At 44.6% G+C, this 26262-nt stretch overlaps 1 protein-coding gene across 1 annotated transcript in view; it reads right to left on the reverse strand.

Moving 5' to 3' along the window:
- Positions 1-5907: 5907 nt before the first annotated feature.
- Frem2 (FRAS1 related extracellular matrix 2) overlaps positions 5908-26262 on the reverse strand; it is a 128526-nt gene continuing 108171 nt past the window's right edge. Inside the window, exons 17-24 of the mRNA XM_050138428.1 lie at positions 18570-18762; positions 16435-16539; positions 14847-14974; positions 14624-14758; positions 13786-13912; positions 12345-12532; positions 11987-12133; positions 5908-9744 (exon numbers count right to left, since the gene is read on the reverse strand). Of these exons, the coding sequence (XP_049994385.1) occupies positions 9235-9744; positions 11987-12133; positions 12345-12532; positions 13786-13912; positions 14624-14758; positions 14847-14974; positions 16435-16539; positions 18570-18762 (1533 nt within the window). The 3' untranslated portion in view covers positions 5908-9234. The remainder of the gene's footprint in view (positions 9745-11986; positions 12134-12344; positions 12533-13785; positions 13913-14623; positions 14759-14846; positions 14975-16434; positions 16540-18569; positions 18763-26262) is intronic.

Genomic DNA, 26262 nt, shown 5'->3' on the forward strand with positions numbered 1-26262 from the left:
CTGCAGGGGTTCTGAGTTCTTATGTCCCCAAAGAATTGAACAGTGGCCCACTGATGCATCAGTAGTGGGGCTGGATTAGAGGAAATAATCTTGTTGGTAGAGCATTTGCTTAGCATGTGTGTGGCCCTAGCTTTAGCCACCACTATTGTGGGGGGGGGGGAGCCCGCAAAAGCAACCCCAAAATTAAATGAGGGAGTGTGCATTTCTCATTCTAGGGAGATGGCCAATAGCTGAGCTGCCCCAGGTAGGGTTACAAGGTATGAAATGGGCAAGTGAACAAGATCCACAACAAGCCAATGTGTTGTGTGACTCTCTGAGTTGTTCTGACTCTCGATAGCAGCCTGTACAGTTATACAAGAATGCTCTGTGTAGCTAAACGTGGAATAATTTTTTTGTGTGTGTGTATGTGAATTTGAATTGTACCTTTCCCGGGTGCACCTTGCTGGTAGCATCTGGGCTGAACAACACGGTCCCCTCCAGCCAGATGTCTACCAGTTGCTCACATTCACAACCGTTAAGGCAGCTGTGTCTGCAGGAGGTAAGAAAAGCAGAAGGCAGACAAAGATGTGTGTAACAGTTTTGACTCAGTAGTCAGTACGTTTCTCAGGGCTGTTTCCAAATACCTGATGAAGGGAAAAGAAGGAAGAAAGAAGCGAACAGGAGCCTGCTGTCAGGGAGCGGAGCAGGCTGAGACCCTCATCCACGTGATGCCCACGTTCAGGGTAGGTCTCGGCTCTCAGTCAAACCTCTCTGGAAACGCCCGCGTGCACAGGCTCAGAGTTGTTTGTCCTAGGGGCTTCTAAATTCAGTTAAGCTGACAGTGAAGATTAAGCATCCTGAGGTCTAAGGAGAGACTGGGACTGGAGCCATAGTTCGACCTCTTCCTTTTGTGCACGCCCTCTTAAAAGACCCTGCCCCGGATACATCTCTGTCCTGCTCTACTTTCTTGGGGGTTTAACCCTCCACTGTTTAATCACCGTTTTTGCTGTTTTTCCAGCTTGTCGCATTTACATTGTGGGTGGCACCTTACACTGAAATACACTTTGGGTTGTTGTGAGGGAGGGGTGGTTGTCAAAGATTACCGGCAAGCTTCTGATGGGGCGGGATTCTGGCTTGGTTGAAGCGAGGGGGGAGCTGGCGGCACGCGTGCACCTCATCCTTCTACCGCCATCCATCCCTAGTTTCTCCTCTAGTCACGTGTCTCTCCTTGGCTTGGAGTTTTTCTTAAACTTGGGAGTCTTTGCAGTGATTGTGAATTCACAGCAGGGAGGTCCCATTTCTACTCTCGGTACACTGTTGCGTCTGGGTTCCTGTGGCTCTCTGGGTCCTGGCGCTTCTGGTTTCCTGTCCTTCTCTGGTCCTGGTGGTTCTGGGTTCCTGTTTCTCTCTGGTCCTGGTGGTTCTTGGTTCCTGTCGCTCTCTGGTTCTAGTGGTTCTGGGTTCCTGTCCCTCTCTGGTCGGTTCCTTGTTCTCCAGTCTTCTTCCATTGCCGTCTGGAAGGCCAGGCTTCCCTCCGCAGTGGGGAATTTTCCACTGCAAAGGCTGGTTGTCACTCTTTCTAGAAGCCTGATTGACCGAGCATTTCTGTTGCCCACAGCTTTTCCGCTGGCAGATGGTCAGTTTTGTTCCTCATCTTTAAGATGTTGAAGGTGCTTTGACAACACAGTGAATTTCTTTTCTTCTCTTTCACCTTCTTTAGCATGGTCCCTACTTTTAGAATTGTACTATGGTACTTGAAACATATGCTTGCAGGTATTATTATGACTATTATTATTATTATTAAATAGTGGTGACTTCATGTTAAAAGGTTAAGCTATTTGATATAGAGGAAATCAGGGTCCTCTTTGAGGGCTCTTCGTCTTATTAATAACATAATTTTAGATGAAATTAATGGAAGCACAAGGACAATTTTATTAGAGTTTACAACACCCCCCCAAACAAACAAACAAACAAACAAACCCAGAGCAGATAAACTGTAAACTTCAGTTGCTGCCCAGAGAAGTAGGATGGAGAAATGAAAAGTCCATGCGGTTTAAGGTGGCATGGGAGATAGACTCTCAGAGGGCAGGCAGTCACAAGGCAGGGAGGATGGTTTTGGTGTAGGGAACCTTGGAGTGGGCTAAAGACCCTCAGGACCAAGTTCTCGGCACAAACAAGATTTATGAATGGAGTGAAGGAAAGAAGCGACAAAAACAGGAGAAAGAGAACCAGGGAGATGAGAAGGGAACAAGGGAGAGAGGAAAAGGTGACAAGGGAGAGAGGGAATGGGGGACAAGGGGGAGGGGGAACAAAAGGGCATTTGTCTGAGCGGGGCTAGATGAAGGACTGTCTCTGGGTAGAGAGGAGACAGACACAGCCCATAGGCAAATGGCAGTTTATAAAGGAAAAAGGGGAAACCCCATGTTAGGATGAGGTGTTTAATTTTAATTGAGCATATTAATTAGGTGAGCCTAAGGGGGCTTTTGATTGCTGGACTTCAGTTCTTTGATAGCTAGACCTTGGTAGTCAGCCTCAGGAGGAGGAAATGGCCAAATAAGGGAACAGACCTTGGTGGCTACTTTTAGGAATGCAATCTAAAGGTTTTTTAGCAAGGCAGAGAGAATGGGAGAGAAGGGCAGGCCTGCCAGAGCCACTTTTGCCATGCTAAGACTGGCTAGAGTCCCTTCATTTAGCCAGACATGTCGAGGGGAAATTTGAAAATAAGAAAAATCATCTCAGAAAAGAGTCAGAAGGAAGGAAGTCGCACTTGCCTATGACTTAAAGCGGGCAGACTTATGACTCTTACTTGGCTGTGGCCCCATAAGCTTTGGCACTGGGGAAGGGGTTCTGGGAAGGAGAGTAATGTCGTGTTAAAAGATTAATTATTCCACCCATCTCTTTAGCAATGCTTAGGGTGAGCTGACCTTCCTAGGGCTGATCCCTTAGCAAAGTGATTGATCTTCTCCAACTGGAATGCTATGTCCAGGCCAGAGACTCTATTCTCTTGGCCAGAAGTTTTATCTACACTAATAGAAATATCATTCATGTACATGATGGCTGGGTAAGGGTGCCCAGTCTACACTGGTAGTAAAGACCAGAGAGGTGGATTTGCCCTTAATCAGTAAAGCTAGGTCAGGTTTCCTAATCACAGCAGGGTATAAACACCTGCAACAAAGGCTTGGCGAGTTCAAACTTGTTTCATTGAAACATACATTGCCCGGGAGGCCTTTGGCTGTATCTTGCTAGAGCTGGTGGACAAGACCCTGGACCTGTGAGTTTATCTTGCTAAGAGACAGACTATGTTTGCTACCGTTTCAGAAAGACAGTGGAAGACATACACCCACCAACAGGCATATGTGAGCCCTGATCCAGAACCAGAACGCTATTCTTAGCAGCTTACAGGAGTTTTTTCACTTCAGTACAAACAAAAGCGACAGAAAGACATTGCAATAAACTGGTCGTCTGAACACAAGTGATACAGACTTTTATTTATATTAAGCACATGATATAATCTGAAGCAGAACAGGTGTGGCTATAGTACAAGTAACAGGAGGAGTTATTTAAGACAAGGGTTTAAGAGTACATGGCTCCAAACTATTTGCGTAATTCGATTTTCAGGAACAAACTTTAATATCCAGCAAATATGCAGTACTTTAGCAAAGACACGAAACAATGAGACCCTGTCAGCGTCTGAAGTATTCCCACTGGAAACAGGGAAGGCTGCAAATAATTCCCTGACCCAGATGTGCCTCTCAGTGGTAGATAAATACTTGCTTGCTAACATAGGGGAAGTCACCTTGGAGGGGAGGACGTCCTTGATACAATTATAAAACACTGTCCTTGTCCAGGATAAAGCTTTGTTTTATACATAAATGGGCCAAAAAAAAAAAAAAAAAAGAAAAACAAAAAACAAAAAGCAAAAAGACAAACCAAAGAAACCTTGCTGGAAGCTTAAAGTCCCATCACAGGAGAAGACTGCTGAGCATTGTGTGTGGCAATGTGAGCTACCATACAGAATTGATGTTTTATTCTAATCCAAGACCAACTTTCTACAATGTCATTTTTATTATATGCTTCCTGTTTTTAGTTAAAAATCTACGATCTCTCTCTCTCTCTCTCTCTCTCTCTCTCTCTCTCTCTCTCTCTCTCTCTCTCTCCTGTCTCTTTAGAGCACAATACTGACAGTGTGGAGGAGTGTCCATGCCCTGGAAAATATAAATGCATGTAGAACTTGACCTGGGTTGCTGAAGCACTAACGCAGTCAGAGAAGTCTGGCTAATAGCAGAAGAACACCGGGTGTTTAACAATTATAATTCTAAAAGCCTCAATGCTGTTGACATTCTTCACTGCTGATCTCACGACAAAGTATTTAGTCTAATGGATTTTATATGTGTGGTTTTTGACTTTTATTCTTAATGAAATTTATCTTGAGACGATAATATTGAGATGTACCTGACTGTCCTATCATTCAGTATGGTCCTTTTCCTTTGGCAGAAAGGCTTTTCCCCCATCTAAACCTATAATATCTTACACAGGAAGGTGGCAGCAGGCCTGTGGTGTGGCATTAGGACGGGTTAGAACACTCACTACCCACTGAAATGCTACAGGTTTCACAAGGAAATGGAGGGTGCTGCTAGAGACATGGGAAAGAGACACCACAGAAAAATCTAGGCCATTTTGTTAAAGAAAGAGGTCGGGAAAGGAAAAGGGGAGGCAGTGGCAGGAGAGAGGTACGCCAGGACAGGGGTAGTTTCTTGTTGGTGCAAAGTGTAACCCTGAGAAAACACACAAAAGAAAAGAAATTGAACGCGCTCCTATGACAGGAGAAACGGAGAAAACACAGCTCTTCAGCAAGCAAAGGAATCATTTTATCTGCTTGGGTTAGGGCATCAGATCTCCTCCCCCCCTCTGACTTCTCTGTGGTCTTTCTGGTGGAAAAAGAAGGAAAACAGGTTCTCCTTTTAATTTCTGATCAAAGTGGAAGCAGCCACTCAACCCTGCGAACCCTCCCCTCTCTCACAGCGGTTTGGCTGTGAGCTGCTGTGTCTGTCTTGAAATGTCTGTCATTCAGTTCTAGGAAAACATTTTCAGGAAATACATTAGCCTTTGAATGACTATCTGAAACCCCCACAATAGGTTTTTACAAATGAAAATCACCCATGTTATTTTGATGAGAACAATGCATTTAGCAATTCTCTCTGCCTGGAACTGAGATGTGTGTGTGTGTGTGTGTGTGTGTGTGTGTGTGTGTGTGTGTGTGTGTGCAAGCATTGTAATAGCATTCTAATAGCAGTAGTTAAATGTTTCTTTCTAATTACACACAGAGCTGAGCACCACTAGGCATTCGGGACCCATTCATTTGTAGTAAGTCAGTGAAAACTTACGTATTCTTTGTCTCGTGGACGCTTTCAAGGTTTGAAAGAGGAAAGAATACAAGAAGATGGTCACCTGGTTTGCTTTCAAGGTCATTTCCAATTTGTAAAGCATTTGCATGATTATAAATATTCCCTTTCTTTTCTTTTTATCAAAGAACTGGACGTTTCCACGTCACCATCAAACAGATTTTTCCAAACGAACTCTCAACTCTTAAACTCCATGATTCTGCGTTCAATTCTGAGATCGCCACTTTGTTTCTCCCCTGGAAAGAGTTTGACCCCCAGCACCTGTGCGTGAAAAGGGGCTCTCTGCAATCTTTTCACACACGATTTGCTTTGGTTTTGAGACAGGATCTCTCTGTGTTACTCTGGCTTGTCACTATGGAGATCCACCTGCCTCTCCCTCCCCAGGGTGGCATTAAAATCATGCACCACCGCATGAAGCCGTTTTTACATTTTATTTTTAAAAATTTTTATTTTTGATGTGGTCTCTCTACATAACCCTGGCTATCCTGGAACTCATTAAGTTGAGGCTGGCCTCAAACTCTCAAACTCATTAAGATTCACCTGCCTCTGCCTCCTGGGTGCTGAGATGAAAGGTGTGAGCCACACCTGTCTGTACACGTTTATATATGAAACCTCTTAAAATATCAGCATTAGGTTCTACTTTACCCTGAGGAAGAACTCACAGTAAGGTGACTTGAAGGAATTGTTTTGTTGCACACAGGTGTTCCCTTGATTTTGAGTAGACATGGAGTGTTTACAAATGCCAAGTTGTATACTAGTCTCGACTCACAGGGCTATTATCTTTAAGCTTAAAAAAGTAGAACCTAATGCTGATATTCTAAGAGGTTTCATTGGGGGGTCACAGACACACACACCTTTGTGTTCTCGTTTAGAGGAGATTCTGCTAATCTTGATCCATTTCTTCAAAGACAGAGCTGTATTTGATTACCTGCTGTCCAAAAACAAGGTGAGGAGCCTGGTGTCCAGCCATTGCTCAGAATGGATGATCAATCTTAGAAGAGAGGCCAATGCTGCCGCAGGTTTCTGCCTCCCTACACGAGTGACTGAGTGACTGAGGCAGGAAGACTGAAAGTTCAGGCCAGCCTGAACTAAAGAGCAAATTCCCAGCCAGCCAGGGCAACCTTTTCGGCTGCCTCAAAGCAAAAGGTTCAGAAAGGGTTGAGGGCTGTAGGTCAGAGATGGGGTGCCACCTAGTCCGTGTAAGTCATAGTACAATCCCCAGTACAGATTGTATATATTATATTGTGTGTATTTCCATGCTGAGATATCTCTCCAACCCTATTACTCACATATTTTAATGTTTTCTTGTCTGTATGCTTAGAAGAACCACTCATGGTAACATTTACTTTTGTTTTTTAGTGTGTAATATCAACCAGATGTTGGTCTGTCTCAGGAGGTTTGGAGGAAATCAAGAACTATAATTGCTGACTTCCTGAAAGTAACTTCATGTATTAGTTCTCAAAATATCAGAATATTTTAATGAACATTGGAAATGAGGACTTTATTTAGAAAAAAAACATTTTTCCTACTGAAAAGCCTTTATAAAGCAATTACTGCATTTTAAGCACCATGTTTAGTAAATAGATATTTTTAAAATTATGAAAAATACAAATAAAAGAAGACAGGGAAGGGATGGGGAGAGAGAAAGCATACTTATCTATCCTATTGGGAATTGTATTTAATATAGCACCTAATTTATAGACAATAGCTTCAGGAGACTAATGTACAGCTGATTGAAATTGGCATAGGAGCTGCCTAGCAAAAACACGTGTTATAATGATGTGATGTAAATTACTCTATGCACTTCCTGACTTGAAGATCACAGGGTAGTCAGGCTCGGAAGCTCTCAACTGCTAGTGACAGACAGTTGATAGTTGCTCGAGAAGTCTTCAGAAGCTGGGCCCAAAGCTAAGTAGTCAAAATTCCTACGCTGTTGGCATCACGTGAATTCCCAAATTACGAGGTAGCCAAGCATGGAGCTGAGCACCTGCCAGAAGTAAAAGATCCGACCCCCGGCGCGGCCAGTTCTTTGTGTACCCGTGAGTCCTCTTGGGGGTGCAAGGAACCTCTGAACTTGTAAAGCTCCCCAGTAGAAGTACGCTAGAGTCTACCTCATCCCTTGGAAGAGACTGAAGGGGTAATGCAGCCCCCTTTCTCAACTGATGGCTACTCACAGACATCCACAGACATACAGGAGCGACAGAGATGAAGTTTGCCTTCCATGTATCTCCATGCTACCAGGGTGCCCAGCTTGACCAGGGTGCGGCTGAAGGGTGAATCCCTCCGTGCAGCACTGGAGGGTTAGGGTTATAAGGGGAAAAGCACTCAATCTCTGTATGACATATATTCACCAGGTTTTAGGGGAGTGGCCATTACTCAGCTGAAATGCCCCTCTTCTAAGAAGAAAATCCTACGTCGGGTAGAGACCCATTCCTGAAGAGACAGGCAATGCCAAGGAGTCTTTGCACAGTGACAAACCCCAGATAAAATCAGGAGGAAGCCGGGCGGTGGTGGCGCACGCCTTTAATCCCAGCACTCAGGAGGCAGAGGCAGGCGGATCTCTGTGAGTTCGAGGCCAGCCTGGTCTACAAGAGCTAGTGCCAGGACAGGCTCCAAAGGTACAGAGAAACCCTGTCTCAAAAAAAAAAAAAAATTACAGAGGGGCATCTCATAGCACCGGCTCCCTGAACTGAAGAGGCCAGACAGGTGTGTTCTCCTCTTGTATGATTGACAGTCCTGGCCACCTCCCAGACAATTTCCCGAGTGACATGCATAGAGATTCCAATTATTTAGACGGATATAAACTTAATTCAACTTTCTATGGCTGATCCACGTGCTGGATGTTGCCGTGTGGGTGTGGCTCTGAGGGCTAGCATCACTTGCCATCCCTGCTCTTGACAGCGTGCCTGAGAGGCATTCTGGCTGTACACAGCGTGGAAATCAGTACGACTTTCTCCCTTCACCGTTGGTAAAGGTGTTTCTCGTGATTTATGGGTTCAGTACTGCAAACATCTAGGCTCAGTTCTTAAGAACCTTGTCCTGTGGTGAATCTAACTCTACGGCATCTCTTTGCCATCAAGTTGACAACTCTCTAACTCCGCATTCTACGGCTGGGCACCAGTGAGGCTGATTAGCAAGAACGTGGGCACTGCTACATACCAAACATACCAGTCTCTTAAAACTCGTTTCCAGAATGAACATACTCTTTGGTTTAACTTAACGTTAAATAATCAAATAAAGACAAATGAGGTCGGAGGAGAATGAGAAGCAGTTCAGAGCCAAGTGAGGCGTTTTCCTTCTCCCTATCCATTCCAATGCTTTCCCAGCAGTAAGAGGTGATTTGTGGGTTGAGCTAGCCCTGGTCACGACTTCATGCTGTCTTCACAGACTGGAAAACTTGTCAAACAGTGTGTTCATCACCCTTCTGAACTACCACGGGAAACCTTTCAGTTATACAATGAACAATGTGACAAATGCGCCCTCAGAGCTCACACCAATGTGACAACAGAGGAATAGCCAGCTTCTCTCAGACTTCGCAGAGTCCTTTAGCACCGTTGAGCATCTCTGAGAAGGTTCATTTCCTCTGATGCCTACAAGAAAAGCACCTCCCCTGACAGCCATCCAGGGCTCTAAGCATCCTGGATGCCTCCTCTGGGGGCAGGGGGGCAGGAAAGATGTGGCCTGAATTTGTCCTTTGATGCATGTATGAAGCAGTGGAGTTTAAATCAAAACCTTTTAATACAGTCAGGGTCACTGAGCACCTTTGTCGCAGAAGTCCCCAATTCTCTGCCGCTGGTCCCAGACAGTTGGGGCTTTTGCACAGTCTTTTCTGAGGTGCAGGAAGAGAACGCTATCACACCTCCGAGCTGTCGCTGTAGTGGTTCCGTGGGGGCACCATGGGCTCACTGCTTCCAGAGCCCCGTGGAGCATCCTTGCCCTTGCTGCTCTTGTTCTTGCACATGACGGCTGCAAACACAGCCAGGCAGACAGCGAGCAATCCCACCGCAGTGCCTCCCAAGACAGTGATAAGGCTGACCTCAGAACTGGGACTATTGAGCTCCCGGGGCAGGATGCCATCAGGAGGAGTTCTTCCACGGGGGACCGGCCTCTTGTCACGGCGGTCCAGGGAGATGTGCTGGAGGTTTGTTCCCCGATTGTTCTCAGCCCCTATTTCCCGAGCCAGCAAGGGTGTGCTCCTGATGGCTCTTTTCTTCCAGCTCTTGGTAGGTGCCTGGGGCTGTCCCTGATGCAGCACGGAGTGGTACTGGTACTCCAGGCTCCTCTTGCCAATTCCTCGATGGCTGCTGTCCTTGGACTTGACGGTGTAGATTGTGTGGATGTACCATTCTCGGCCCAAAGCAACCTAGGAAACATAACCCTACGTGTTAGGACACTTAAAATTCTGTGTAGCCCCAATTCAGGACTATCTGCAAGAGAAATTAAGACAGAAGTCATGAGAAATGACATTTTGTCTGGAAATTAACTTACACCATACTCTTCAGTGACAGGCTTTGGATAAAGCACCTCAACTCCATAATATACACCGTGTGACTCCCACACCTCTTTATTTTGCAGTTTGGGGGTTCAGTCTCAGGCCTGTTATATATGCTAAACAAGTGCTATATCATTGCCTTATGGCCCCCGAGCATCCTGTACCCCTCTTAGGTGACCATGGACTGTATTTACAGTCACAGTAAACACTATGATCTCTCAGTCTATCGTGTTAATTAAAATACAGGTGAATGAGGACACACACAGTTTGGTGTTTTGTCCGCCTCTTTCACCTACTTAGTGCTACAGTTAGAACCACAGCGCAAGCCTCAGCCCCATCTGCTGTGACTTCTTTGCCTGCAAAACTATGGGGGTTGGGAAATCAGGTTTCTCTTAGTTTCTTTTGTGGGACAGAGCCTCACTGTTTAGCCCTGGAGAGCCCAGAAGTGTTCACTCTGTAGACGAGGCTGGCCTGGAACTCACGGAAATGCGCCAGCCTCTGCCTCCTGTGTGTTGGGATAAAAGGAGTGAGCCACCATGCCCTGCTGGCAAATCAGTTTTTAAGCTTTTATTTTTATTTTTTATTTTTTAAAGTACCCGGAAAAGGAAGGTTTTTAGAATAATTCTTTGGGGGCATTCAAGATTTAGGGAAGTGAGCTGCTTTGAGACTTCAGGATGAAAATGGTAGTATACTAGTTTGAGAAGAATCAGATGAAGAAACAGGCTTTCTCACAGTCCTTCCTTGGAGATGGCTCAGTTGGTAAAGTGAACTCCAAAACCTAAATAAAAAAGCTGGGCATGGTGGCCCACACCTGGGCACTATGACTCACACCTGGGCATGGTGACTCACACCTGGGCATGGTGGCTCATACCTGAGAAGTCACCTGGGCATGGTGGCCCACACCTGGGCACAGTGGCCCACACCTGTAGTCCCCATAACAGGAAGAGGGAAAAGTATTAGACCCTTGGGGCTTGCTTGCCAGCCAGTCTGGCTTTCTTGGTGAGCTCTGGGACAGTGAGGGACTTGACTCACAAATAAGGTGGACAGTTGCTGAGAAGAGAGGCCAGAGTGTTCTCTGACCTCCACATTCATGTGTATGCATGTGCACATACCCCGTATTGTGGGCATATGTGCTCTCTCTTCCTCCCCCTAGTATGCACACACCCCACACCCCCACATGTACACACCCCACCCCCACACGTATACACCCCACCCCCACACGTATACATCCCACCCCTACCATGTGCACGCCCATGCATGCATGTGTACATTTTTCCTGAGGCTGAGAGAGAATAACACATCTCCCCTGTGTGTATAAAGTCCTGCTTGTGTAACTCCCCTGGAACTCTCCTGAAGAACACCCTTGCCCACGACACAGGCCCATTTGTTCTAGGTGCTGCACCCATGGCTGTCTGGCATCGTCATAACTACCTGCATCTCTCTACTCATTCTGTCTTTGGGTCAGGATTTTCAGTCTTGGTCTATGGACTCTCCAAGAGTGAAGACTTTATTTTCTGTTCATGATGGCTTTTCTGAGCCTATCAATAAGCCCTTACTCCAATAAGATGGAACATAAAAACACAGGACTAAGAAAAGTAAACTGCCCAACTGTCAGATGTGTATGATAAGTTGAATAAGAATCTTCATTACACATTCTTTTGAAAAAAAAAAAAAGGTTTATTTGTTTTTATTTTATGTGGTGTGGATGGGTATTTGCCTGCATGTATATGTATGTTTATGTACCACATGCATGAGGAGGACGGAAGAAGGATTTGGATTCTCTGGAGCTGGATATATATATACATATATATATATACACATATACACACATGTATACATACATGCATGTATGTATATATATATGTATGTATATATGGTTGTGAACTGATGTGTGAGTGCTGGGAACTGAACCCAGGTCCTCTGCAAGAGTGGCCAGTGCTCTTAACCGTAGGCACTAATAAGACAATAATAGGCAGAACCTAAGCATTCCCAGTCTTCCCATTCACTATATGCATGACTGCTCTTATTTTCATTTCTCTATGTGATGCCTGAGACAGAGTGTTAAGTACTTACCAGTTACATAGCTGCCATAAGTAGGCCCAGACACACCTACCTGAAAGAGTGGTGTTGAGTCCACTCTAAAGCCATCTGATCCAGGCTGATTTACTAGGAGGACGGCTTCAGGGTCATCCACTGCCAGTTTGGCATTAAACAAGACGTCTCCAAAACTGGTAGCCTGAGTCTCAGGCTGAGCCTTATCCTGGAAGCAAGAAGGAAGATAATTATTTCTGTAGCCAGTGCCAAGTTTGCAAGGATGGAACATTCTCCAGTAACGCTGGGCAAGAACAAATCACCACGAAATGTCACTATGTAATTTAAATAAAATGATGATATTGCTTCAAAATATAAGCTAAGCTTGAGAAGCCTCATCTTTGACACTTGATACAGTTCGCCAGGGTCAAAGCACTTACCACAATTTTAAATCTGTGCAAGAGCGAAGGAGAGTCAGCCAGGCAGCCGTATTCTGAATTCTCGGGGCTGTACTTTGGCACGTAGCCGTCATCCCCTGTGCACAGGAACACCTTCTCAATGCTGCAGTAAAAGGAGTCACCCAGGTTCTGGACAGGGTCCACCATGACACGGCCATAAATCATGTCCCCTGGAGCAGAGATGGAAATGCAGTTCTGTCAATGAGGTGACACCCCAAACCATGAATGACAACGGCGACACGGATTCTTTCCTTTGCCCCCTAACCTGTCACTGAACATGGACGCTCTCTCAGTGTGAGCCTCTGGATCTGGCCCACTCCCTGCGACACAGACTAGACTGAGCACAGAGAAGCAAGGCCTATGGAGGCCCTGATTCTCAACCGCCTGTGGCAGTGATCGAAAGGTCTGATCTATGACACGGTATTATAGCGCCCCTTTGTGGTTGAAGTCCAGTTTACATGAGGTAATGAGTTGTGAAATGTTGACTAATACAACGCAAACTAACACTAACGAAGAGCATATCAACAAAAGCCCTAGTTCAGTTCATTAGCTTTTGAAGGTGGGTTTAACGAAGCCCCTGACATTGCTCCCCACATCCCATCCATGAGTTCGCTACGTATTTTGCTAGGAGTTGAGCATACAGCCTCGGACAAGGGAGGCACAGACTTCATCTATGAGGTATTACTCACACAGCTCAGAGACTTCAACTTAAGAAAATTCAAAAAGAATTTTGAAAAACCAATGAACAACAACAACAACAAAATAACCCCAAAATGACTCAGGAAATGGAGATAGACATTATATTTCCTGGAATATAAAAAATATTCAGCATCATATACCAAATTTTAGTTATTCTTTGCATAAGTCACAATGAATAAGACTCATCTATCATGTCAAAGAGGCTATAGGCTTCTCCCTGGAAGTGTTAATAAATCAAAGTACCATAGACGCAGGAGAGGCAGTAAATCACAGACACACAGGACACACAGAATGTCACAGATACACAGGACACAAAATGTCACAGACATGCAGGACACAGAACATCACAGACACGCAGGACACAGAACATCACAGACACACAGGACACAGAACATCAAAAACATGCAGGACACACAGAACGTCACAGACACACAGGACACAGAACATCACAGACACATAGGACATACAACCAACACAGACACGCAGGACACAGAACATCACAGACACACAGGACACAGAACGTCACAGACATGCAGGACACACAGAACGTCACAGACACACAGGACACAGAACATCACAGACACAAAGGACACAGAACATCACAGACACATAGGACATACAACCAACACAGACACGCAGGACACAGAACATCACAGACATAGGACAAGCAGGCGTTGCAGACACACAGAACAACAGAACCATCATCTCATCTGGTAAGTGTTACCTTCTGCAAAAGCAACGTCACTCTCTTGCCCAAATCCCATGGATCCATCGGACAACCAAAGGCTCTTCTTAGACAGCAAATACATATGTGTGTTCAGGCTAAACTCGGCTGCCACTGGGTCGCTGACCTACGCCAAAGGGGAAACCTTTTATTACTGGTGGCCCTGATGTGTCTAGGCACGCACCACCCTGCTCATAGGCACACGATCATCTCACACTGCCAAGCAGAACCCGTCCTTGAAATGTAGTTATCCATCCAAAGTAGCTTAAGGCGCTATCGTTCCAATTTTGCTATTGAGAAATAAAACTGGTGACGTGAAACCATTTCTTCTTTTAGAGTGAGGGTAAGTGGTGTCACTTGCTCTTGTATCTACAGGTTGATCAGGGCATATATGTAAAGTGTTTGTAAGTATCATGGTCATCAGGAGGCCAACAGTATAAGTTCTTGAATTAAGACTGGTATTCGACTTTTACCAGTACATAAGGTCAGTTATGTATTAAGAGGTGGATTCCCATTGTCCTTGAAGACTGAGAACATGGTGAAGTGTAGAATTATATGGGAAATTGTCACAACTCCAAGACAGCACATTGCAGGAGAGACATAAGATCAGATAACATCTAAATAGTTCTTCCACGAACTGAGATTATGGTTTTTATGTTAGAAATAAAAACAGACAAAATAGAGTTCCTTTTCTCTCTTGGTTCCTTCCTGTCCAACTTCCTTCTCTCTTAGTATTTGAGAATTAAGTCACCCACTTGTGAAAAACATATGTATTGATTAAAGAAAATCACGACTTTGAACCAAGTGGATTCCATTTGGATAGTTCTGCAACAGGTACCTGTTGGAATCGGATGTCAAGGTCAAAGACGACAGGTTCTCGCGGGTTGCAGGTGACAGGCAGCCGGTACTCCAGGTTGGGTGGGGTGGTGCAGGGCACCAATTTGACCGTGTATGTGCCTGAGTAGTCACGAACCTTTGAAGAGGAGAGAAGGCATTTTCTGTTTGAAATGCGTAGTGTCATCAGAAGGCAGCAGAGAAAGAAAGGCCTTGGAGACACTTACCGCAAAGTCTGACACAAAACTCCATTGCTGGACCGGCTGGTTATAGGTTGGCTCACTCCTGATGAGGCGAAGGGAAAAGGTGAGGCCTGGATGGTCAGCAGACACGATCACTGAGCTGGTAAAGGAAGCTGAAAAAAAAAAATACCAGAAGTCACAGTGGTTTGGAGGTTAAACTGAAAGTCCACAACCGTGTAGTTTTTGAAGTACCATATCACCTCGGATTTACTTTTTTCTTACAAGTCTTTAAGGTTGGTATGTTAATCTGCATTGCAAAATGGAAAAAAAAAAAAACAAAACAACAATAAAAGCCCTGGGCAGAGAATGACTATGGGGACACTCCAAAGATCCCAGATAGGCTGTGCGACTTTGAACTCCTCGTTTGCTGTATTTCTGATCTATATAATTTGGCCAAAAGGTAGACTCAGGGCTTCTCCAGGGAGTCCGTGCAGCAACCCGGGCTGAGCGAACACTGGGATAGCACACCAAAGCCAGGTGCAGAACTTTCCATTAGCCAAGCCGTCTTACGAATGAACTGTAATTCTAATTAGATTGCCTGTCTAATCTAATCACAGAGCCAGGCCATTAGAGAGGTGGGCACTTAGAAGACACCCCAAAGTCCAGGACACCCTCGCTTTCCAGAACTCATCATGACAACGAGGCCATATGATCCCCTTTGGGTCCCCATTTCCTACAGCTTAATCTGTTTAATAAATTACAAGGGGTTCTCTTTTCTTCTTGCTCATTCAGCTGATCTCTCCTTCCTTAGTTAGAACTCATGCCCGGGAAGAGGCTGACTGTGAAGCTAGCCAGTGGACAGCTTCCACTTCCAACCCGACAGAAGCTGCCTTGCAGTAACACGGGAAACCAGCTGGGCAACGTGGGAAGTCAAAGAAAAAAAAAACCAAACCATTTCTAATTACGGAACCTTTGTAAAACGAACAGATATGAGCTTATTGACATACTGACATATTTTATCAATATTCAATGCACAGGCAGTCACTGCTGAGCCAGTCTCTGTCAATTGCAGCTCACATGTCTGAAACTTAAGCACGAAAGCAAAACACCTGTTCTGCCTCCACTCAAAGGTTCCTCGTAGACCTAGAAGAAAAACTGAGCAGAGAAGCGCTGGCCAAATGAATCGACGGAAATGAGGCATCATAGCAACAAAGCACAGAGAAGGACAGTTGTGAAAGCTCGCATAGCGATAGTTTTCCAATATAAGGCAGAGATGAGGGAGGGAGAGATGGCTCAGTGGCTATGAGCACCGGCTGTACTTCCAGAGGTCCTGAGTTCAATTCCCAACCCCGACCTGGTGGCTCACAGCCATCTGTAATGAGATCTGGTGCCCTCTCCTGGCACAAAGGTGTAGATGCAGAAAGAGCACGCATATACATAAAATAAATAAATCTTAAAAAAAAAAAGACAGAGATGAACGGTGACCAAGCATAAAGGATGTAACTACACAGAGTGAACTCGTTTGAAACGAAGAGCTTCAGAGCCAGCCAGCAAGCATACTGAGACCTGTGCGGACAGGAAGCTGTACATGTGCTTGGGTGGGAGGGGACAGCTCCCTGACAACAGGACTTACCAGGATGTGACAGCACAAACAAGCCATGGAACTGAGCCTCCGTCTTGAAGTTCACAGCCAGGCGTCCGTCCTCAGCGATGCGCATGCTGGTCGGGTAGAGAGAGCCTACAGAACGCACACGAGGGTGAAAATACAGGTGGCCGGAGACCCTGATGTACAGATTCTTTTCTGGCACATGTGGTCTAATGGAAATCTTTTGTAGTAGTATATTATTTGTATTTCGATAAATACATCTTGCCCGAAGACCAGAGGCAAAGCTAAAGCCACTAGAGGTCAGGCAATGGTGACATACACCTTTAATCCCAGGATTTGGGACACAGAGGCAGATGGATCTCTGTGAGTCCAAGGCTACCCTGGGTTACACAAGATCAGTGCAGAAACAAATCCAGGTGGTAGTGGTGGCCTACACTTTTAATCCCAGTACTAGGGAGTCACATACCCTTAATCCCAGCACTAGAGGGAATATAAAATGAGAGGAGAGAGAGCATGGGACTCTTCTTAATCTCAGGGTCGTGGATTCAAGCCCAAGATTGGGCACCAAATATGTCACAATTACCTCTCATCTTCAGGCAAGATTTCTTTATCAAAATACAGGTAATATACCACTACATTCTTTAAACTTTCTATGAGCAGATATTATCAGATGAATTCTAGGTGATGATGATGATAATAATAATAATAAATGGTACAAGTTTCTTTCTTTTATAAGGATAATGGGGGTAAAATAAATTAATGTAAGTCATGTCATAAAATACACAGATGCCTCTGATACTTTTTTTTTTTTACAGTTCTAGTTTACAAAAAAACCAACCTGTAATTTAATAGAAATGACAAACAAATGTCCCTGTTGACACCGTAGAGATTGAGACAGGTGTGTGGAAACTGGTTCGGGCTCCCAGAACAACTGCAAAATTTATGGGCTTAGAGAAAACTCTGGTGATTCTCCACCAGCACCCTTGCCAGATGAACAAGCTGAGAAAAAATCAACTGGAGATTCCAAATACTGAAGAGTTACAGGTAGGAGAGAGAATATGAGGCCAGCCTGGGCTACCCAGTGAATTCCAGGCCAGCCTGGTATGATCCTCCCAACCCCCACACCTCCACCTAAAAGAGAGAGCTGGGGAGGTACTAACTTTAAAGGCATCTTCTAAAATCAGATGTAGAGTGAAAACCGTTGATATAATCTGGTGGCCACTGCAATTTCCCCATAGTGCTAAGGGGATTTTAATCTGTCCCATACGATGGAATTATACTTCAGCTGTACTATTGACAAAAAAGTCCACAAACTCTGTTCATGGGTTAGTTTGACACCGGTGGCTTTGCCTTCCTTTTTGCTTACTAATATTTTTTTTTTTGAGACCCAGTCTTACACTAAGTGGTTTAGTCTGTCCTCAGACCACAGCTACCCTCCTGCTTCATCCTCTGAATGCTGGGAGTACAGGTGTGAGCCACATGCCCTGGTGAGTGTCTGGACTTTACAGTTTCCACATGGGTGCCGGCAGATCTGCAGGTGGTTAAGGGCCTACAGTCAGGAGCTCCCCATGCCTCTGCTGTAGGACATTTGCCTAAGGTATCACAGGGTGACAGAGTTCAAACCAGAAAGCAAAGAAGCTTTATGCACCCTTCATAGGAAATTACCTGCCCCCCAAGTTTAAGCAATGTGCTTGAGATGACACAGATCACAATAAATTAATTGTAGTGTCGGAACTAGAACCCAGGACACGGTTTATCATTGGACTATAAATTGATCCTCTCATTTTGGAAGCAAAATGTGCAACTGTACTCCTTGATTTTACACCCAATTTTCCACTCCGTTCTCTCTATCTGGTAAAAGCCAGGAAGCTATATGGATTCACTATGTAAAATATAAAAATTAGTCACTTAAAATGGAGTGGGATATGCCTGAAATAAATTAAATTTCGTAGACACACAATGCAGAGTTTGAGGCATTGATATGATTTTGTTAAACAAGAGTTTTCCATGCATGCCAAAGGTTTAAAAAAGTCACATTATTGATGAATATAGAAATAAAATGTATTAAAAGGTGCTCCCATTATTTTTACCTAAGAGAAAAACAAAATTCCTGGATCATTGCCATAGGTAAGAGAGTTACGTTAGGAGTCACACCAACCCACCTTGGAGTTCAGCTTCGGGCGGGCTGCCGATCCCATGGTTCCACAAGATGGCAGTGTCGTACACAAACGTGAGGCGGAGCTCGGACTTCAAGTCGAAATGCTGCCAGCCTCCCACCCCGACAGGGGAATGGAACACGTAGGAGACATACAGAGGAACTCGAAGGGTCACGTAGGATTGCACTAGGTTCAGGACCTAAAACGATGAAATCATTCCCATCAGTGTTAAGCAAACCAGCCCAATCTGGCAGAAACCATCTCTTTTCCCATCGCTGAAGATTCTGTGCCATCAGTGAAGAACATAAAGGACAGCCTTTCCCAGCGCTGTTTTTCTGACAGTGTTACCACTATCACGGGCAGCAGGGATACGCACTAGCCTTCCCTAAAATAAACACTGTTTTCAGCAGCATAGAACAGCAGCTTTGTCAAGGTACAGGCCTCATACCACACAATTTACCATTTAAGTGAATAAAGCAACCACCACCACAATCAACTTTAGGAATCTAGTGCCCGGGGAAGTCACCCTCCGCACGGTCTGGGTGGCTGCTAATCCACGCCCTGTATTTGCCTCTTCTGATCATGTAGAAATGAATCTTGTCAGTTGCCCTTATTCCTGTTCATTTCTGCCTTTTACTAAGGGATAACAGGCTGATATATAGATATATTCCATTTTATTGATCCACATCAGAGGAATGGTGTGTGTTTAGAACTCCTATGCAAAGATGTGTCTATGAACTATTTTTTTTTTTTTTTGGTTTTTCGAGACAGGGTTTCTCCATAGCTTTTTGGTTCCTGTCCTGGAGACCAGGCTGGCCTCGAACTCACAGAGATCCGCCTGCCTCTGCCTCCCGAGTGCTGGGATTAAAGACGTGCGCCACCACCTCCCGGCTTATGAACTATTTTTTAATCATATAGAGGAAGTTAGGAAGAACATAAAGATTTAAAAACAAACGTATTTAACAATGACATGGTGCAGTTAGGATATTTCAAAACAATTTAAATAAGCTGTCTTAGAATTTTATATTTTCTTTCTTTTGGTATTCAACAGTGGGATAAAGGAGGTCCAGAGGACAAATTGACACCTGTCAAGTATCTTCCACATTTCAGACAACCTGTTGGTAACTGGTGAAAGCTATTTAATATTTTCATTCTCATAAATGTACGTATGCAAGGTGGTTTGATGGATGGATGGGTGGATGGATGGATGGATGGGTGGATGGATGGATGGATGGATGGATGGGTGGATGGATGGATGAATGGATGGATGGGTGGGTGGATGAATGGATGGATGGATGGATGAATGGATGGATGGGTGGGTGGATGGTGGATGGATGGATGGATGGATGGGTGGATGGATGGATGGATGGGTGGGTGGATGAATGGATGGATAGATGGATGCTGACTAAAAGCAAAGAGGTAGAAAAACGAAGACTCAGAGAAATTAGGCAAGTTCACCAAAATTTTTGAAAACTTATTTTCATCTCATATATATGAGTGTTTTGCCTGCATGTATGTATGTGTACCACATGGTACGGGCCTGGTGCTCACAGACGTCAGAAGAAAGCATGAAATACCCTGGAACTTGAGCTACAGACAGTTGTGAGCCACCATGTGGGTGTTGTGAATTCAAGCCTGCAGGTGCAGCCAGTGCTCTTAACCACCTGGCCACCTCTCCATCTCTCCACCCTCCCCCCCCATCAGAAGTCTCTGAACCTCCTGAGTGGCCTATGGAATTTGGACCTGGATTCTAGCCCATGTTCATCTCTCCCATGCTTTAGTATACTCCATACAATGCAGAGCAGCCCTGAGACCACCTAACTGAAATGACTGCATTTTAATCTCCAAATGCTCTAAGGGACCAGGGTGGCGATCACACTGCCTCTCCGTGCAGGAAGGCATCATCAGCTGACTCTTCTTGGACGTTCCAATCAGGTTGTTGGAACCGATGTCCCACAAAGAACTGACAGAGGGAATAGACATACAGTCATAAGAATGGCTGTACCATGATAAGTCACACTGTCATAGAGTTGAGAACAAAGTCTTCCAGTCACACACACGAACCTCTGCCTGGAGGAGACAGGAACTGAATGGACCCGACTTCACTCCTTCAGTCACCTGCCTGTTTCTTCAACCAAAAACTGTAATGCAACCATTAATTTCCGACGCCACTCTCCGGAGCATTCCATTTCTTTTAACCTTAACCTCGGGGACCTTTAAAGACATAAATCATCTGAGGCCCAATTAGTGAACTGACATAACCCCTGTTGACATTTAAAGCTAATTAACAGAGAGGCGGATAGCAATTTTAAGATTATATTTAAAGGGAGCAAATATCCTGGAGAAAGTAACACACACCGTCAAATTTATATTATGCAACCAAATGCCAAGCATATTATGTAGAGAGGATATTGTTTGCCTAAGGGCCTGAGGCAGGGGGCTCTCTGCGTGTGAGATGGGTAGGGGCGGGGATGAATGTCATATGTGGCATTATACATATACAGAGGCTGGCCACTCGGTCTCCATTTACAAGGCTCATTAGCCGCACATAGCTGATGGCTACCATGCTGGACCACACGGCTCTAGAGTCCCATACTCAGTGCCACACAGAGATGACGGCGATCACACCGGACAGCACAGATATAGATCCCCATATCTGAGGGTTTTTAGTTAGGCCACATACACTAGAAACAAAAAAACATTGAAAATTTGTTTGCCAGCCCATGTATATGGCTCTTTAATGCAGTATGTGTGGTTTGTATCTGCCTGAAAGACAGAACACAGACAGAGTTGTTAGAATTCTTGCTCAGGGATGTCACTGGTGGGGAATGACCCCCACTGTGATGTGTTTTTCTTGGTTTTTTATCGCCTCAAACATCTACCAAGATGGAGGTATTGGTGACTATGTAAAACATCACCCATCAAAAAAATAATGTTTCAAGTCTCATAGTTAGTATGCAGCTAGCTGCTCAGTTGAGGGGATCATTCCAAATCCTCAGCCAGATTCTCTGAGTAACACCCAAGAGTGCTTAGGAGCAAGGAGACCTCGGCTTCTGCCCAATCACAGTTCTTCTGTAGGTGGGCAAATCAGAGAGGAAGACACAGACCCTAGGTAGGCAACAATATCGAGCCACTAATTTGTACGATGAAGGACAACTTCAAGGGATGCTTGCTATATAGGATTATAGATAACCTAATGAACAACATAAATACATGGCTGAGGATGTTATGATAAAACACACAAAAGGGGAACATCATGGAGCCATGAAGTTATGAGTCTGGCAGATATAGGGGTACACATCTTTAATCCTAGCACTTGGGAGGCAGAGGCAGGTGAATCTCTATGAGTCCACGGCAAGCCTAGTTTATACAGCGAGCTCTAAGCCAGCCAGGGCTACGTAGTAAGGCTGTCTCAAAGGAAAAAAAAATAACTCTAAAGATCTTTCCCTGTCATGGCACATGCTCATGTTAAATTACATAAAGCAGCATACATAATAAAGTAAGAAAAATTAAGCCGCCACGCCACCATTGCGATGTGTATGTTTACTAAAGAGATTAATGGGTCTTTGTGACATCATGGTGGGATAATGGGCGAGGCTTGGGTTGACTTTCATTTGTTCTCCCGAGTTCAGAAACGATGTTATTTTTTGATTACAAAAATTAACTGCTAAATCTGAGAACATAGGCAACCACGTACATCATGAACATTGTGTGAACCGCGTTGCTCTTGACTGACACAGTATGACTTACTTATAAGAGAGTCAGTGAAGGCAATATAAAATAATAGGATAAAAAGACCTGACTTCAGATACACATTCTGGCCTCAGGGTTCATGTTTGTAAACCAAACACTCCTGTAAAAAGGAGGTAAAAATTCTTCCTTAAACAAACCAGCTAAAGAAAAATATTCGTTCACTTTTCCAGACCGCAGAGTGTCTGTCTTCCCAGGAGTATACTGCAATTTCATGCTGTAAGAGCGAACTGTAATTGGGCTGCATGTCTACAGTGCAGGCCTGCCAGTTGGGCAATGTGACCAACTGCTGCATCCCTAAGAAGTCGAGAGAGTCAAGACGCTAGCCTTGAACCACAGCCAGGAAAGCTGAGGAGAATGCTTTTACTTTTCAAAAAACAAAACAAAAAACAAAACAAAACAAAACAAAAAACAAAAAACAACTTGTTTAAGGAAAAAAAATCACCAAAACTTCCAATTGTTTAAAAACTAAGTTTAGCCAGGCAGTGGTGGCACTTGCCCTTAATCCCAGCACTCGGGAGGCAGAGGCAGGTGGATCTCTGTGAGTTCAAGGCCAGCCTGGTCTACAAGAGCTAGATCCAGGACAGGCACCAAATCTACACAGAGACACCCTATCCCAAAAAACAAACAACCAAAACCCAAAAACCTCAAGTTTAACTTCCGTCAAGTGTTTCTATTGCATGCTCAAACAACCTTAATTAAAGAAAAACAAACAAGAACAGAAATGGAATATACATAGAGGTAGAACAGAATTATTTATTAAATATGTATCTTTTCTTTTTTGTTATTTGCCTTTGCATTTTTTAGGTTAATGGATAAAGATTGTTTTAGAGTCGAATAAGATTAAAGAACTTTAAAATTATTTTTCTGAAGAGGCAAACTTCTTAGCCTTTTAATGGGTAATGACTTGACCTATATAAGCCTCTTTGCTGGTGTGTATGGGGTCCTCACCCAGTCCCTAGGATGTTTCCCAGTACAGACTAGATGTCAAGTGACTACTTCGTGCATATACAGCTGAATAAGGAGGTCTTGATACCAGCTGACAAGAGCTATAGTCAAACGCACAAAAGTCAACAAAGGTCGTTGTTGTCAGCACACAAAAACCCTGGATTTTTCCAATCGTCCCTTCACTTTGGCAACTCTTTCTTATAGGTGAAGTAGTCTGAATAAGGAGTCTGGAGGCAGAATATCCTGTGAGTCAAAACAGAACTTTAAACATCACACACACACACTCTCTCTCTCTCTCTCTCTCTCTCTCTCTCTCTCTCTCTCTCTCTCTCTCTCTCTCTCTCGGTAGCAACTTAGCAATATTTCACAAAAGTAGCTTTCACAAGCACAGGTTAGTAAAAGTTGTTTGCACAGTGCTAGCTTAGGCTAAAGTGCCAAGTCTAGGACAGGTGCTGAGGCTGGAGGTAGTGTCTGTTTGGCGCTTGGCCAGGACTTTGAAGTACTTTCTTGGCAAGTGAAAGACAGATGAGTGGCTGATGGGAGTGTTTGGCTACCCACAGAGCCACTCCTACACCCTAAACCCGCCACTCAAGTTGATGGTTCTTTATTGTCACTGGTTTATCCAATTATTAATTCAGAAATGTAACCATTTATAAGGCTGGAGAGATTCCTAAATCAGAATCTAGTTATTCTAGGATGCAGTGACTTTGAGCACCACCTCTGGAATTGTGCTTCTCTTTCAGATTGTGCTGTCTGTGTGCAGCTCATGCTGCAGACTTCCCACCAGCTCCCGTGCACCTCCTGCACCAGGGCCTGCGCATCCCCATGCATCTCCAGCACCTGGGCCCATGCATCTCCAGCACCTGGGCCCGTGCACCTCCTGCACCAGGACCTGGATTAGCAAATTTCATCGCCTCAGCTGAGGATGTATTTTGGCACATGGTTTCCATAGTGGGTGCTGGGTAATGTTTATCTCTGAGGGACACTAGGAAGCTCAGTTGGCTTTCTTATAATAGTGTCTATGACCGTATCCATTTTCATAGTCAATTACACGTTAGGATAAGTTCACGGTGGGTTACCAGCAGGGGCACACGAGATAAGCACAGACACACAAACTGGAGGAATTTGAGAAAGCTACCTGAGTTTTTTTATATTTGATTGTTTTGGTTTTTCTCTTTTCTTATCTGTAATCAGGAGTGGGTGGGGCGGGGTGTGGTATTTATTTTTATGGAGTTGTTGTAAGGTCAGAAAGACTAGATATACACAACACGTTTAGAAAAGTGAAAGGCTTACCCGTAACAATAAATTTACTAGTTAGTATTATTCTGACGTTCACCAACATTGTTGTTATTAGTTTTGGTTGAGACAGGGTCTTATATAGCCCAGGCTGGCCTCGAACTTCTCATCCCTGTGCTTCTAGTTCTGAGTCCTGGGACTACAGGTGACAGGTGTACAGTGGTACATTTGGTCTGTGTGGTGCTGGCTAACTTAGGGTTTCATGTACATTAGGCAAGCGCCCAGTCAACTGAGCTATATCTCTGTCCCCAGTGCCATTATCTTAATTTTCAGAACTACCATTTGACTGTTTTTCTTCATTCTTCGATCCATAAATGAATGGAGGAAAGGGAAGAGGATGTCCTGGAGGGCCAGCTTTCTTTTCTATTATCTTACATTTTTTTTTCCCTCTACCCATGGCTCAGCAGTGTGCATGTGAGCTACGGGGAGAAAGGAAGAAGGCGTCGACAGTCTGTAGAGAAATTAAAGTTTAGGCCAAGGAAGAAGGTAGGGGTGAGTGGGATGGTCCATTTTTAAGCTTTCCTTTGAGTGTGCAAGCACTGTGTTTCACTAGCTTGTTACCACGTAGGTTACCCTGAAGGTTTTAGAATTTCATTATAGAACCTGCAACCTCAGTGGCTCACACTTAATCTGTTCTTCTCCGTGATGTTGATCATCATGGTTCCATCAGTAGACTGATTTTCAATAATACAAAAGCAGAAAACCTTCTCAGAAGGGATTCTTAGATGTAGGCCATCTATTGAAAAAGCTTACACGAAATGGCTAGGAACTGGATATCCTGGGGGCTGGAGAGATGGTTCTGTTGTTAAGAGCACTTGCGCTTCCTGGAATCTGGGTTCAAACTCTATCACCCCCATGTTAGTTTACAGCCATCTGTAACTTCTATCCCAGAGAACGTGATGCCTTTTTTTGGCCTCTGGGGTATCAAGCAAAATGTCCATACAAACAAACAAACAATTATTGGCTGACTGACCTTAGGGTATGCTCTTTCTCATTCCTAGTGTGTTACACAAGCTTTTCACAGAAGACAAACCTGGCTGGAACTGGCAGCTCCAGCCTAACAGAATCACCCACAGTTCAATTAGAGACACAGCCCTGGCTTCAGTTACTTGAGATTGCTGGACACGAAACATCTCTGGACCCAAATGATTCAACAGAACGATGAGCATAAAGCAAAACCAAAACGAAACAAAGTCGCATCAGCTTAAATGAACACTTCACATTGAGCCCCCAGATTTAGTATGAAGAATTAAACAGCTCAGAGGCAAGCCTTGCCTCCAAAGCAAGCTTGGCGCACTACATTGGCCTGCAAAGGCAGAACCAGCGTTAGCAGCAAGAAGGCAGGGATGCAGAGGGAAAACTAGCAGTCTGAGTGACATACGAAAGATGAGAGAGACATGCTTCCACTCTGTGGGGAGGACAACAGATGTTCCTGGGGGTGAAACAGGCTACAAACAGGCCCACAGAGACACTCTGAAGCACAGAAAAGCAAGCCGACAGAGACCCAACCGAACCACTGTGCCGTCCTGTGGCGTCTCCTAGTTCACTGATGTCAACTGACCCTGTGTCTGGAGCGGCCAGAAAGGAGACAGGGATTTTATAACGACTGCACAGATTCTGGGAGGAAAAGCGGAAGGTGTGTGATCTGAGAGAAGGCTGAGGTGGTGTTGTCCTTCTCTTTTTCCTTTCATGTGGCAACGCCAGA

This window comes from Alexandromys fortis, unplaced genomic scaffold, assembly GCF_014885135.2.
Source record: "Alexandromys fortis isolate MF-2015 unplaced genomic scaffold, M_Fortis_MF-2015_v1.1 scaffold_15, whole genome shotgun sequence".
Lineage (NCBI taxonomy): Eukaryota > Metazoa > Chordata > Mammalia > Rodentia > Cricetidae > Alexandromys > Alexandromys fortis.